This window comes from Natator depressus, chromosome 9 (assembly GCF_965152275.1).
Source record: "Natator depressus isolate rNatDep1 chromosome 9, rNatDep2.hap1, whole genome shotgun sequence".
In the NCBI taxonomy this organism is placed as follows: domain Eukaryota; kingdom Metazoa; phylum Chordata; order Testudines; family Cheloniidae; genus Natator; species Natator depressus.
Window position 1 is genome coordinate 4,416,546 of NC_134242.1, and position 14,829 is coordinate 4,431,374.

General features: G+C 42.2%; 1 protein-coding gene across 7 annotated transcripts in view; it reads right to left on the minus strand.

Moving 5' to 3' along the window:
• Window positions 1–14,829, minus strand: part of LPP (LIM domain containing preferred translocation partner in lipoma) — a 423,204-nt gene that overhangs the window by 143,267 nt on the left and 265,108 nt on the right. For all 7 annotated transcript variants that reach the window (XM_074963360.1, XM_074963357.1, XM_074963361.1 and 4 more), the window contains one exon: window positions 2,949–3,650. In XM_074963360.1, coding sequence (XP_074819461.1) covers window positions 2,949–3,650 — 702 coding nt within the window. The remainder of the gene's footprint in view (window positions 1–2,948; window positions 3,651–14,829) is intronic.

A 14,829-nucleotide genomic window follows, 5' to 3' on the forward strand; every position in this document is an offset into this window, starting at 1 on the left:
AATTAAGAGAATTGCTACAAAAGGCAATTCAACAAAACAATTCAACACAAACTGGGACTGATCCGACTCATTTGGCATTTTCACTTCCTAAGTGCAACTCATTGTTCTGCGTGGGCTTTAAGGAACAGCACAGTCTTGGGTTTTTCGTTTGTTCCCATACCAAGCTAGATTTGCTTTGGATCAACAGCAACTTCAACATGATTAGCAAGTGGCACTTTGCCTGCTCCTGCTTCGGGCTGTCAGAGACAGAACCACCAGCCGTGATCCTCTTCCCAGGCATGTTGCAAACCAAAAGCCGTTTTTCAGCAAAAAACCGAAACATTTTGAATGAAAAATTTCAGGCAGTTCTAGTTCTAGGCCATGGTGTGCAGCCGAGCTGAATACCACGTACTTCCGGGTGTTGCTGGATTTGTTACCACACCCCTTTCATTTTGCATGTACATTGCATTAAGAATCCACTAGTATTAATAACATTTAAAAATTATTTCATGCCCTCAGACATAAATTAATGTCCGTTTCTTACCCTGGTTTAACACTCATTTTACTCAGTTAAAGATCTCTATAAACAAACCTCAAACAAATGTGCCACACAGGTGTGTGGAGAGTAAACAAGCTAAGACTCCTTGTGCATCTAGTAAAACCAGCTGCAGCGATTTCTCCAATGGATGTCATGGCTGTAACATTTTCAGCAACTTTTCCTTGATATGAAATCATTCCAAAAAGTTAGTTCCTCTGAATAAGCCAGACTGCGAAAGTAGAGAGAGAAGATGCGGTCAAGTGAAACAATGCTGCTTTTATGGCCAGTGACAAAATATTCCGATGGAATGGGTGTAGTTACTGGACACTTCCTATTACCTTGGAAAATCTCCATCAATTCTACCCTGCTTCTTACTAATAAATAATGCCCAGCTTCCTCCACCACTATTCAGGATAGCAGTCATGCCCATGCTGAAACTTGATAGCAAAGTGCCTGGGCAGGCTACGAAAGAAATGAAATTCCCAAAGGGATTATGTATCAATAAGTGGAAAGGATGTTTTGCAGAAGAAGTGATTTTACATTATAAATATAAACTTAAGCTAAATTGTCTTGTCCCTTCCAGCTTTGTATTGCAAATACGGCTGCAAGACTCACGCTGTTCACGGTGAGAAGCGATTTATGTTTCCATAGAGACACTGCACTCTGGTTCTTCTCTACTGCTTGGGACATTCCTTAGCTGATGTAAACTGACGTCATCCCACTGACTTCTATGGAATCGCACCGATTTACTCCAGCGACAGATCTGGCCCAAGCAGTAGAATTCTTTTAAAAAAACAACATCAGCTCTACCTAATATCAGACATGTGACATATACAGAGTCCCCTCCCCTCCTGCGCTCACAGCTCTGCGGAAGAGAAAAAGTTAATTAGTTAGGTTGCCAGCAGACTGTATTTCAAGGACTTTTATTTGTTGCTTTGTCTATCCTGACTTGAGAAACCCTGAGCTTCCCTGCTTTGAATAGTTCCTGAATTCAGGAAACTGGAATGAAATCTGGCGACTGGAAAAGGCTGTGTGGACCGACCGAGGGCAAGGTCGATGGGAAGAGCTTTTTGTGTTTTGTTTTGTAACTATTTAGCATTTTTCTCTCAGCATTAAAAGGCTAGAGACAAGTTCTGCACCAAGGCAGATCGAGGTAGCCTTTGACAGCAGTGCTTTCATTGGCGCGGGATTTGAGCCCAGCTGTCTTCAAGCCTCGGCGAGTGCAAAGCAACGAACGCACACAGGCATCGCTCCCGTTATGGGGAGGTTAGCGCACTCGTGTTAAAAGCACACAGCCAAGATAAAATCCAAATACACACTTACAATGGAGGGTGGAATTTGGCTCCACGTACATGAATCTCTTACCTGTGGCAACAGCAGCTTACATTTTACAAATTTACTTACTTTTCACCGCTGATGCTGTTTTCAAACACCTCCCCAAGGCCTCAGTCCTGAACCTGGATCTACACAGCCAGGTCCCTGTATCCACAGGAACAGCTTTTGAAGGAAAATGGGCTCTGCTTGTGTAGACCTGGTTCCTGGATCAAGGTCTAAGCAGTGAAACCAGACAGGTGAGTTTAACTTTCTGTGTCTAGTCAGTTTCACATTAAGAGGCCTCTTTGAAGGGCTCCTTTGCTTTGACACTTGTTGGAACGGATGGGCAGCACACACGGAAGCATTTCACGATCGCCAAGCTTGGTGTAGGAAAACATTTGTGTGTGGTTTCAGGGATAAGGATCTTTAAGCAATGATGCACAGAATCACTTAAACCAAATTTAGTGAACACCACTGTTTTTTCCCAGCGTTAAGCATGTGGACAGGAATAATTTCCCCTCTGGTAACTGGTGAACACAACAGTGTATATGACCCCAAGTCTTTGTCAGTAATCTCTTAATCAATCTAAGGAGAACCAGGTCTGAAAGATCAGGGCACCATGAGGCCACATAATTACATGTCCTATTAATTGGGATGATGAGTTTTAAAGTTTCAGAGCTTAAAATTCCTCTGCCCTGCAGGGTGAATCCTGTTGAATATCACTGCATTCCTGAAATGAGACACAGTCACCCCACAGGAAAGGTGGAATTTCTAAGACCCCAGCACTTGTATTTTCAAATCCGATGGAAGTTCCCATTTTCTACCAGTCAGTTACAAAAAAAAAAAAAAAAAAAAAAGCCAGAAAGAGAGAAAACACCAGACTTGGCTGCTTTCTGTCCCCTTTGTAGCCCTATCTCGACAGGACACAAGCATGTGGTTGGCAATCCCATGAGCTCAATACAGTGAGCTTAACATGACTGAAAAACCAGCTAACGTCTTCCAACAGGTGAGCCGGCACCTCGACGAGCGCCGTTCAATAACTACCAAGACTGAAAACCACACGGCTTTTGCCATGGGCAAGACCAGGCCTGAGAATGGCTGTCTGTCTCTCTCTTACCTTTGGCTGCATGGGTGGTGGAGGAGGTGCTAACACCGGATCCGTAATGTAGGTCTTCTTTGTGCTGGGCGGTTGGTACGGCCCAGCTGGATTTTGAGCCATGGTGTTAGCTGTGGGATAGGCTGGCTCGGGCTTCCAGGTGTTTTGTGGCACATAGGATGGTTCCGAGCCATTTCTTCCTCCATATCCAGGGCCTGCAGGGTAGTAAAGATCTTGATACCGCCCCTGTGAAGGTGCATAGCCATAACCAGGCTCTGAAGGACGTGCAGGCTGGGGAGCGTACCCATAGTCAGGGCCACGAGGCTGAGACGGAACATACTGTGCTGGCCCCGGGGGGCGTGCTGGCTGAGGTGCGTAGGACTGGTTTGGACCCAGGCTGCCGTACTGAACTGGCTGTGGGCCAGGTGGCTGGAAATGAGGGCTGGGCTGGGCCGTTTTCACCTGTACGTTGAACGCCGGTCGGGTGGGAGTGGACGCAGTGATATAAGAAGCTGGAACTGGTTGTGGCTGCGGTTTTAGCGTACCAACAGGAGTAACTGGGATTGGGGCGGGCGGAGCAGCAGGTTGCACTGGTGCCTTGGCAGTAGACTTCTTGGTGGCAGTAAGAGGCGGCTGGTTGGGAATGACCATCCGCTTGTGCCCCGTAACCGGGGTAGATCCCGGGGGAGAAGTAACTGGGGAGCCGGTGGGGAACCCAGAGCCCTGTGGAACAATAAGAGGAGAAAAATGTGATCACCAGCAAGAAGGAAACATACAACTGGTAAAAACAAGCAGCTAGAGTTAAATAGAAATAGGATTTTATAGCAACATCTGCACAGCCACAGAACCTGCTCAGTAAAGAAGGAATGTACCTGGGGCTACACATTATAAAGTGGTAATAGCAGAGCAGGGGCAAAACCCGTGCAACAGAACAGAACGGCCAAGCAGGATATTTCATTTTTCTCTGGGATTTTGACTCTACAAAAATCTGCCTTAAACAAAAGCACTTGCTGGAGAATAATACGAGGGGAACCAATGTGCATAGTTGTAAAGATTCCTGTAAAATAAGGGAGTTCTGAAATGGAGAGGACTCCGAACTGTGTTCGATCCTGCCCACTGATAAGGAAGCTCCTTTTAATATGCAGAAGGCAGTGCAAAGGGATGGATTAAAAGCAACTCCCATGGAAGTGTCCTCAAAGCAATACACATTACCCCAGATCAAATGCCAAAGGAAAATACAGAGCTATGCCAATATACACATATAAAGCCTGGTTCTGCTCTCTGTTATGCTGGTGTGAATCTGGAGTGATTGCCGTGAGGTCAAAAGGTATAAATCTAGTGTAAGCGCAGAGTGGGGCCAGCAGTCCTGAAGGCTTAAGTCCTCTGAATCCAATGTGATCAATTTATAAGGAACAGGAGTGGGATTCAAGAGACAATGATTCTGTTCACAGCTCTGCCATGGATGTGTTGTGAGATCAGGCCTGTCCCTGGGACTCAGTGGACAAATGCAGAATTAGTGAAACGTCAACATCACAAGAACTGAGCAATAGACTGAGGAGATTTTAGGTCTCATGTGTGTAAAATATTTGTTGTTTTGGTTAAGACCTATTTAACCACACTGCCTAATGAAAGGACACCTTTGCTGATCATCCAACAAATCAAAAAAGGGTGGGAAAGTTCTTAAAATTCACCTTGTTTTCCTCGTTTTCTTTTAAAAAGTTTATATATTTTCCCTGCTTTCATTATATAGAGGAAGAAGCAGAAAACTGAAGAAATGCAATTTTTAAAATTTCTTTTGCTTGTCACTTTTAAATTGGTCTTAAATTGGTCTTTGAGGGGAGGGATAGCTCAGTGGTTTGAGCACTGGCCTGCTAAACCCAGGGTTTTGAGTTCAATCCTTGAGGGGGTCATTTAGGGATCTGAGGCAAAAATAAGGGATGGTACTTGGTCCTGCTGTGAAGGCAGGGAACTGGACTCGACGACCTTTCAAGGTCCCTTCCAGCTCTATGAGATAGGTATATTTATTTATTTAATGGTTTTCCAAGATTTTGTTGAGCTTTCTGCAGGAGAATGAATTTCACCCAGAATCAATTCTATAATCTAAGAGTCAATTTCAGCCTTAGTGGAGGCAGATGCAGCCCTTGTTGAAGTGAATGGACCCCAGGCTGGTCTACAGTAAGGCTGCATTCGACTTTAGGCAAATATCTGATCCCACAGATTACCAGTCCTGTATGAGTTGCTACCAAACCCCAGACAGCAGTGGAAAGAGGGGCACTATAGAATGTATAGACCCTTCGTAAGTTGCATATGTAAAAAACCATTCAACCTCCTGTACACAACACACAAAGAAAACCAATAAAAAAGAATAAGAAAATCTCAAATTCCGTCTGCCATTAGGAAGAGAATTTATAAAGATTAACTAGCACAGGGGAGTCAGGTGCGAACATTTCCAAGTGTGCTGTAGTGTTTTTAAACAACTTACAGTTGCGGAGGCAACTTTGGAGCAAACCCCAAGTGTGAAGGAGTCACCATAAACAAATGTAGAGAGAGAAAGGATAACGTAGCACACACCTGACTGCAAACAAGTGAGAGAGGCGAAAGAAAACAAGGCAGTAAGCTTCAGCTGGAGAAAAATACAGCGACTGTATTTAACCCCTGACCTTCCAAACAACCATGGGATTCCTGGGAAGGACAGTAAAGTGAGCAGGGTGGAAAGATGCGGGAGTGAGCATAGAGAAGCTATGGGGAGGAAGTGACTCAGGGCCTTGCAGGTGAGGAAAGGAGCTTTTTTGCTCACCTAATGAGAAACTTTGCTTGTTGCCTGATCTATTGTGCCCAGTGAATGTGGCATTTAAGCCTGAGCATGCTAGAAACTTGCCAGTTTCTCCACGTATTTTGTTCTTGTAAATGAATATGTGTCCACCTACTGTAATGGGATAAAAGGGCCGAAACGCAGCAGAGCGTAAGTACAGTACCCCCGAGAAAGTGCTTTTTGCGGGGCAGAGTGGGGAGAAGCTGGATAATGTTTTAATGACAATGGGCTATTGGAGGAGCGGGGAAGGGGGAGAGGCCCTGTTCACCAAACCCATGCACAACTTCTGGGTTTGAAAAACAAGCTCTGAGAGAAGATAATGAGGAACTATGGCAAAAATACAAGTGGAGTTTAAATCTGCACGAAAATTCAACAGTTTTAACCCTTCCAACCCACAATATGGGATTTTTTTCCCCTTTTTTATAACTTCATTTAGTGTGTTGATTACAGACCTTCTTCTTCCACCACCGCCCCCGGAGGCCAGAAACAAGGGAGACTTGGTGTTTCATAGGGAAAGCACTCTCCATCCCAGACAGCACCCTGTGCCTGTTGACTGGGGAGATATAGTCCAAAAAGGGCCCAGAATGGAGACCAAATGAACAAAGAAAAGAGCACAAGGAGCAGCTCTCCCTCTCGCAATGTGGTCTAACCATGGTTAGAGCAGGGGATCAGGAGCCAGGGGACCTGCGCTGTATTCCCTGCTCTTCCCAAGTCACTCTGTGACCTTACACAAGTAACTGAGGGGTGTACTGTGTCACTCAAACCACAGCCAGAATTCAGATGGAGGAAATCTGCACCAGGAGGAGTCACCAGAGGCATTCAGCATGACTCACCCTGAATTCCTCTGGCAGTGCTGGGGGAAGAAGGGGCAAAACCAGTTAATAGGGTGTGGTCAGAGAAAGGGGGCAGGGCTATGGCTTTTTGGGAAGTCTAGCACTGCTGAAAGCATAAGGGCTCCCTGGGAGGACAAAGATAAGTCCTGTGTCTGTCTGTCCCCTGAGCAGGGGCAGAAGGAGAAAAGGTCTCTTGACCCGCACAGGGCCGGCCATTATCTGGTCTTCAGCACCTCTGGTTACACACACGACTATTCACCAGTGTCTTAGCCCTCATTCTGAAATGGGGGTTCTCCAGGTTAAGGTAACACAAAGGTGGTAAGCCAATCGGAGCTGGGGATGGTGCAGGATTCTCTCTCGGGTAGTTCATACTTAAAGGCACTGCAGAAGAAGGGATTTGAAGGAGGAGAGGAAGGTGCTCAGATACCAAGGGGACATGCGTGATCTAGACAGCCAACGGTAGGCAGGTGAGCTAGTTTAGACGGATTTGTCTATGTATATGTGGGTGTGTCAGCTAGACAGAGGGATTACTATAATGAAGGGGACAGTTTCGCACATACCGTAAGCAGCGGCCCAGAAGTACACATGAAGGAATGAGTGGAGAAAAAAAGAGGGCTCTTGGAAGCTTATGTATGTATCCCTCTTTCCAGCAACTCTTGCGTGGCCTGCTTCAAAAGCAGCACATTTGTGAGTGACCAATCACACCAAAACATACCTGTGGCATTCGCTAAGGTTGTTTCCACACTAATGCAGGTTATTCTGCTGTTTGCGTACTAGGGGAAAGCACCTAGTGCACTTCGGAAATGCAAATTACGATCATGTCCGTTACCATCACCTCCTTCTTGCAAATTAATATTGCAAAGAGAGTAAACCAGAAACCCCACATGCTAACAAACAGGGTTGGAGAGAGAGAAACAAAAGCAGGAAGGAATTACATTCAGAACCACCTCTACTGTCAGAAATAAAACAAAATCAGAGGTTTTTTTAAGACAGGGGAAAAACCCAAGAGCCTTGTTAAACACAGATGGAAGTAACCTAAATGTACTGCCTCGTCTATGAATGAGTTCGTCCAGCAGCAGAAAGATGAACTAATGGTCACAAAATCAAGTGAAGCTGCGTTCAGTGCACAAGGAGAAAAATACTTAAGTAGACAATACCTTGGTTTAGGTTAAGGGAATCATTTAAATCAGCAACTACAGTCCTGTCTTTTTAAATAAAGTGAAAGTGTATACATTTCTGCATATATATTAAGCCTTTCCATGTGCAGCAGACAATCAAGAGGATACAATGCTGGCTGTACAAAGGGTTCAGGATGGCCTGGGGAGCCGGATTTTCAAAGTTACCGATTTGCACTTCTTAGGGCTACCAAGATGCATTTCCAAAGCATAAAGGTCGACGCGAATATTGACTGTCATACAAGTTATTTATGCACGCTTAAATTTAGACTAATTAGATGTCTCACTTTGAAGAGTCCTATCTTCATTCTTAGGTGCCTAAATACCTTTAAAAATCCAGCCCAAAGAATTTACAGTCCAATAAAAACATGTTAATCCAGTAGATTGATTTATTCTCTATCAAGATCCCACTGCAAATTTGTATTTCATTTCCAAGAAACGCAAATGTCTTTATGGCATGCACTGTGCACAAATCAGCAGCTACACTCCTATGGTACAGCTGTATTTGTGTGGATACAGCTTTAATAGCTAGCTACCCAGGCAGCAGCCAGGTATTTGAGGAGTACTCCCAGACATTTCACTGAAAGAATCATGGAGAAGTCTAATAGTCTTTGTCTCAGGCTGGATTGAAAAGAAGGGGCCCAGGCTTTGCATATGCCATGAAGCAACCAGAGGAACACTAGATAGTTCTCAATTTTATTTCTTCTCCCCCATTGCCCCCCTCTGCACCTGCTGCAGAATTCAGGTGGGTCAGATGGGGAGGAGGGGAGTCATCAGCATGGTCATTACTGTTTCCGCTAAAAATTTCTTGTGGACTCGGACATGACACTAGATTGAAACGTAAGGAAGGAAGCGATGGAGGAAGGAGGATGACAACAACCAGGCCTCCAACCCTTTATCTTGGAGGACAACTTCCAGCTATTTACAAGTGCAGAGCAAAACCAGACAAAAATCTTAATTCTGTGCTCAGCACATGGAACAAATGATGTGGGCAAATCACAGTCTTCCATTTACAGCACTGCATTCATTCTGGAGAGGTAAGGGACATCTAAGAAGCGCAGAAGCCTATCAGGCTACTGCTGTAATTTGTTCCCAGTGTACCTCTGGCATGGTCACTAGCATTATACCAGGGATGAATTGAGCTTATCCTCTTTGGGTCCAGATTTACTTTAGATTTGTTTTCCCCGGTGATGGAATTGCGGGTTCCAAGAAAACATTGCCATAAGACTATTCCTGCTTTGAGCTTTTTGGGTGATAAACTATCACCTAATATGAATGAGGAAGATTACTTGAGAGATGGCGTGGCTTCCAAAAGAAGGACATATTAATTTGGATAAGTAAGCTGACCTAATGACCATGGAATTACTGGTGTTAAAATGATTGTCCATATCTGAATCATTGGATCTCAAACTTTGCCCAGAAAGGTTCCCAATTTCATTATCGAAACCAAAGCAATATTTTAGCCACTAAACTGCATAAGGGACCACGGTGCCATCACCTTTTACATCAAATCAACACACGAATAGTTGACCTAAATACTTTTAACTTTGGTAGACAACAAAAGGACATCGCTTTAGTTTAATTCATTGAGAAATCTTGTTATGATTAAAATGGACTTGTCTTGCAAATCCACCAGTCTGGTTCAGCTGAACTGAGCCATCTACCATAAACTGCATGACATTGCCACATAAATGCATGACATTGCCACATAAAAACAAATACTTTGATAGATCTTGGCCAAAATGCAACAAAGGTTGTTGACCATAAACATAAACAACTAAACCTTCCATCAACTCATCTCGTGATATTCCAATAACTTCCATCCCTTATGACTGCAAAGAGAAAACAGAGCCATTTTGGACTCCAGAACTGTGTGGCAATGGCTTTCTACATTTGCTGAATTTGTGGCTTATAGGCTCAACAGTAAATATCAAGAGCTGGCATGCCAGAGTCCGTCCGTCCATCCCCCGTCAGCTCTGAAGGCAAAACTGCTGAATACAACCCAGGAACAGATTACCACAAACGGGATGAAGTGATGCCACGTGAACAAGTCAGTACATGCAGAGGAATGGAGAAACAAGCTCAGGAACACGGGTTTTGCAGAAGGATGTCAGTTTAGCAATGCAAGGAGGCTCACAGCAGCATGACGTTCAGCAACGAATGTTGTACCTTGCTTGGCATAGGCAAGTAATTGCTTTGCCAGCCACAGATGAAACTCCCCACCCCCATATAAGCAAAGTATTGGTAAGCGAAGTATTTTATGACTGATGCTATTACTAAGCATAGCAAAGCTTATACACTTAAAGTATCATTATTAAGCCATCCTCAGACTTATGAACTTTTACTCTTATTGCTACAATATGATATTTATAGTTGAATGGAAATAGGATTCAAGATACCGTAGTTCATAATTATGATGAGCGCGAAAAGGAATGTACAGAGAATGCAGCTATCCCTATGACTATCTGTAACGAACATATGAGCTACAGAAAGTGAGAGTATGTGTGTATATATATATATAAAACAGACACCCAAACCCACACACCCCTTTTGGAACAGTACTGTAGAACTTAATAGAAAATTATAGCATTTCTTTAGGGGTTTTAAGCCATCCCACAGAAATCCATAGCAGGCATAGAATTCTATATTAAATTCTACTGAAGAGTCATCCTCCCATCTCTTCTCACCCCACCCCACCCCCAAAAAATTACAAAAATGAAATAATTTTCCACTAAATTCTGTAGGTTTCTTTTTAAAAGAGCAATTTCTATAGAACATTTTTGGTTTCATCCCCTTTAAACTTTATATGGCATTAAAATGATGTGTATTTACTCACATGAAGATAATGAAATACATATATACTCATACAGCAGTTGCTTTGAGTGTTTATTACTTAATTTCATATTTCTTGTTCAGGATTCCATTTATTTGTAATATCACTTGCACTTAATTTTAAATTTATTCATATTTTCAAACTCAAAGAGCCAATTGCCCCAAATTTAAAAAAAAAAAATCTTTCCACAAAAAATCTGAATGATGATGTTGTCTCGTCACTTCCTGTGCAACCATCTGTTTTTGTTCCTCTTTTCCATACTTCCTTGCACTCTATGCACACAGGAGTGCAGAAGAGTAAAAGCAGCAGTGGACTAGCCTGTGCTCTTGTAACATCTGCTTTCTTAAAGTTCAATCATGGTAGTGAACCGCTCATCTGCCAATATTGATAGTGAGCTACAAAATGATTTAAATAACTAGTATGAATGGTTTTTTTTTTTCTTTTTTACCCAGCGTGAACACCCACCTTTTCTGCTGACCGATGATTTCCAGCCAGCAAACCAGATTTGAGTATCGTAGTTTGTCCAATGGCTCCATTTGATTTTAGCCCACTGCCCGTGTAAACGGTGTTCTTTTACTTAACAGCTCTGTCTATGCTATCATAGAGAGTTAAAGAATTTTAATGTCCACAATGATCTCAGCTTCCAAGTAAGAAATTCATAAGTATATCTGATTTGAGAGAGAGTGTGTGTGTGTGTGTGTGTGTGTGTAAACAACATATAACTTATACACATAATTGAACATGTGGTGTAGAAATTTTACATATTGGGATCAGAGTAACAGCCGTGTTAGTCTGTATTCGCAAAAAGAAAAGGAGTACTTGTGGCACCTTAGAGACTAACCAATTTATTTGAGCATGAGCTTTCGTGAGCTACAGCTCACTTCATCGGATGCAGCTGTAGCTCACGAAAGCTCATGCTCAAATAAATTGGTTAGTCTCTAAGGTGCCACAAGTACTCCTTTTCTTTTTACATATTGGGATGAAACCATATTATATATGTATATTAGTTTCATCCCCATATATGTAATTTCACCACATATTCAGTTATATGCATATGTTTTTACAAACAGACAGACACAAACACTATATATACATACCGCCCTGCATACATATATTACATTCTGGACCCGATGGGGCAAGCTGACCCACCATAACATGTTCAAGGGTCAGTCCAAGGACCAATTCTATTCAACTTATTCATAAATGATCTGGAGAAAGGGGTAAACAGTGAGGTGGCAAAGTTTGCAGATGATACTAAACTGCTCAAGATAGTTAAGACCAAAGCAGACTGTGAAGAACTTCAAAAAGATCTCACCAAACTAAGTGACTGGGCAACAAAATGGCAAATGAAGTTTAATGTAGATAAATGTAAAGTAACGCACACTGGAAAAAATAACCCCAACTATAAATACAATATGATGGGGGCTAATTTAGCTACAGCTAATCAGGAGAAAGATCTTGGAGTCATCGTGGATAGTTCTCTGAAGACGTCCACGCAGTGTGTAGCGGCAGTCAAAAAAGCAAACGGGATGTTAGGAATTATTAAAAAAGGGATAGAGAATAAGACGGAGAATATCTTATTGCCCTTATATAAATCCATGGTATGCCCACATCTTGAATACTGCGTACAGATGTGGTCCCCTCATCTCAAAAAAGATATACTGGCATTAGAAAAGATTCAGAAAAGGGCAACTAAAATGATTAGGGGTTTGGAACGGGTCCCATATGAGGAGAGATTAAAGAGGCTAGGACTTTTCAGCTTGGAAAAGAAGAGACTAAGGGGGGATGTGATAGAGGTCTATAAAATCATGAGTGGTGTGGAGAAAGTGAATAAGGAAAAGTTATTTACTTGTTCCCATAATATAAGAACTAGAGGCCACCAAATGAAATTAATGGGCAGCAGGTTTAAAACAAATAGAAGGAAGTTCTTCTTCACACAGTGCAGAGTCAACCTGTGGAACTCCTTGCCTGAGGAGCTTGTGAAGGCTAGGACTATAACAGGGTTTAAAAGAGAACTGGATAAATTCATGGAGGTTAAGTCCATTAATGGCTATTAGCCAGGCTGGGCAAGGAATGGTGTCTCTAGCCTCTGTTGTCAGAGGGTGGAGATGGATGGCAGGAGAGAGATCACCTGATTATGACCTGTTAGGTTCACTCCCTCTGGGGCACCTGGCATTAGCCACTGTCAGTAGACGGGATACTCGGCTGGATGGACCTTTTGTCTGACCCAGTATGGCCGTTCTTATATTAATTTAAAATTCAGAATAGTGTTAAAACAAATCTGGGAAAATGACAGAGAAGCATAATTTTGTTACAACACAGAATACCATCTAGCAAACAGTGATACTCAAGTAAAAAGCTATCTAGATACTCAGAGAACACTGTTTCTTTATTAAATTATATGGGAATTATGGTCATTTCCTAACAATTTCATAGAAATGGGCTATATTATTCAATTTGTTGCTAATAAGGTATTTACTTAAAGACACATTACTTTGATAGAAATGTAGCATCTGGTCTGGTACTTTTGTTTTCCAGACATCATATCAACCTAAAACGTCTATGTAAAGTAATAATGGATTCTTGCCTCACTTGGAGATTGCATTATCAATTAATCTAGTTTTCCTAAATCTGCCCAGGGAAACAAAATCCACCCACTGGCAATTGTAATTCTAATATAAAAAACCTAACAGCTCCTTCCCATTTGTCTCCAGAACGGAGACATGAATTTGTCAGACGGGTGCATATTGCTGAATGAGGTGACTACTTATTCTGAAAATCAACTTTTTTCCAGACCACTTAATATCATGCCTTAGTTTAATACCCGGTTTCTTTATACACTGCACTTCTCCCAGCTCAGCAGCTTTTTAAAAAGAAGTCAATTAAACTTCAGCAATGATGACCTAATGAGCCCTATTCGGTAATGATTTATAATTTTCTTCACTGATACTGTGTCTTAAATCAAAATCAGATCTCAAGACTTTTGCTTCATGACTACTGATTGAGCTAAAAGTATCAGGGTGGAATTTAGCTAAGAGCTAGAACATTCTATAACACCTACAGTACCTGGGTTACATTTAAAAAGACATATCAGGCCAGATTATGAGCTCAGCTATACCGGTGTCAATGTAAAGTATATCCATTGACTTCAATTTACTTTGGTTTTACAAAGGTGTAACCGATCAGAACCCGGCTCATTGTTCCCTACACATTCCCCGCCTCTCTCCCCCTGAAATGTATTGCAGGTTTCTATGCAAACTGTAATGAACCTCACAGATAACACCTCCTCTAGGTAATAATTATCATGCTCCGCCGAAAAATGAACAGGAAAAAAGATCTCTTCTTTTCAGATTGCTGTAACCTAAACCAAAGCAAATGGAATTTATAATCTATGCTAAATATAGGGTGCACTGGCATCAGACTGCAGCACCTCTGAGAAGTGAATCAAATGCATAATAGCAATGGTATCTAACAATGAATCTCTCTAGGTCAACCGTTCATTGGGACCCATACACAATTACACAAAATACTTTTGCACATGGAATTCAAAACACGCCATCTAATTTAAGACAGAAATTCTCCTCAGCCTCCATTTCTGTTACATCAATGTATGTTGTTTCTACTAAATTTTTATGTATTTATTGACAATAACATCTAAATTATGTATTCATGTGGTAGCTGTATAAATACATACTGATGGCTATTGGGATTTATAGCCTAACTGGTTTTGACATTTTAAACTTCACAATTTGAAACAATGACTTTCTAGCCCAGGGGAAGAAGCTTTGGGACTTAAAAGAGTAGAGATTCTAGCTACCTGAGCAGCTTGGCTCCCACAATGTTCTAACAAGAGACAGGCCCCATCCAAAGACCCAAAAACTCTGAAAAACACTGGGTCCAGAGCCAAGCGTTGCAGCTTTCATGTACATTTGTCTTGGGTCAAAGCAAAACTCCAGATCTGAACATTGAGGTGGTGGGGGGGGGTGTTTAGGTTTGGAACCATTTCTAGCTCGCACATGTCAAAAATTCCTGGCATCCTAAGAAGTCAATGAATCTCTCCTACTTATAACCCATAAAAATTCACTGAGAGACCCGGTCATTAAAACACAAAGCAATGCCATTCGATAAGCTTTCAGAAATGTAATTCTAGTCTTTGTGGACTCTTTGAATTCTCTAAATGAGTCATGGGCATCTCTGTGGAATTGTAAAAAAAACTAAGGTTAAAGCAGATTAATTCCGGCCCCCCTCC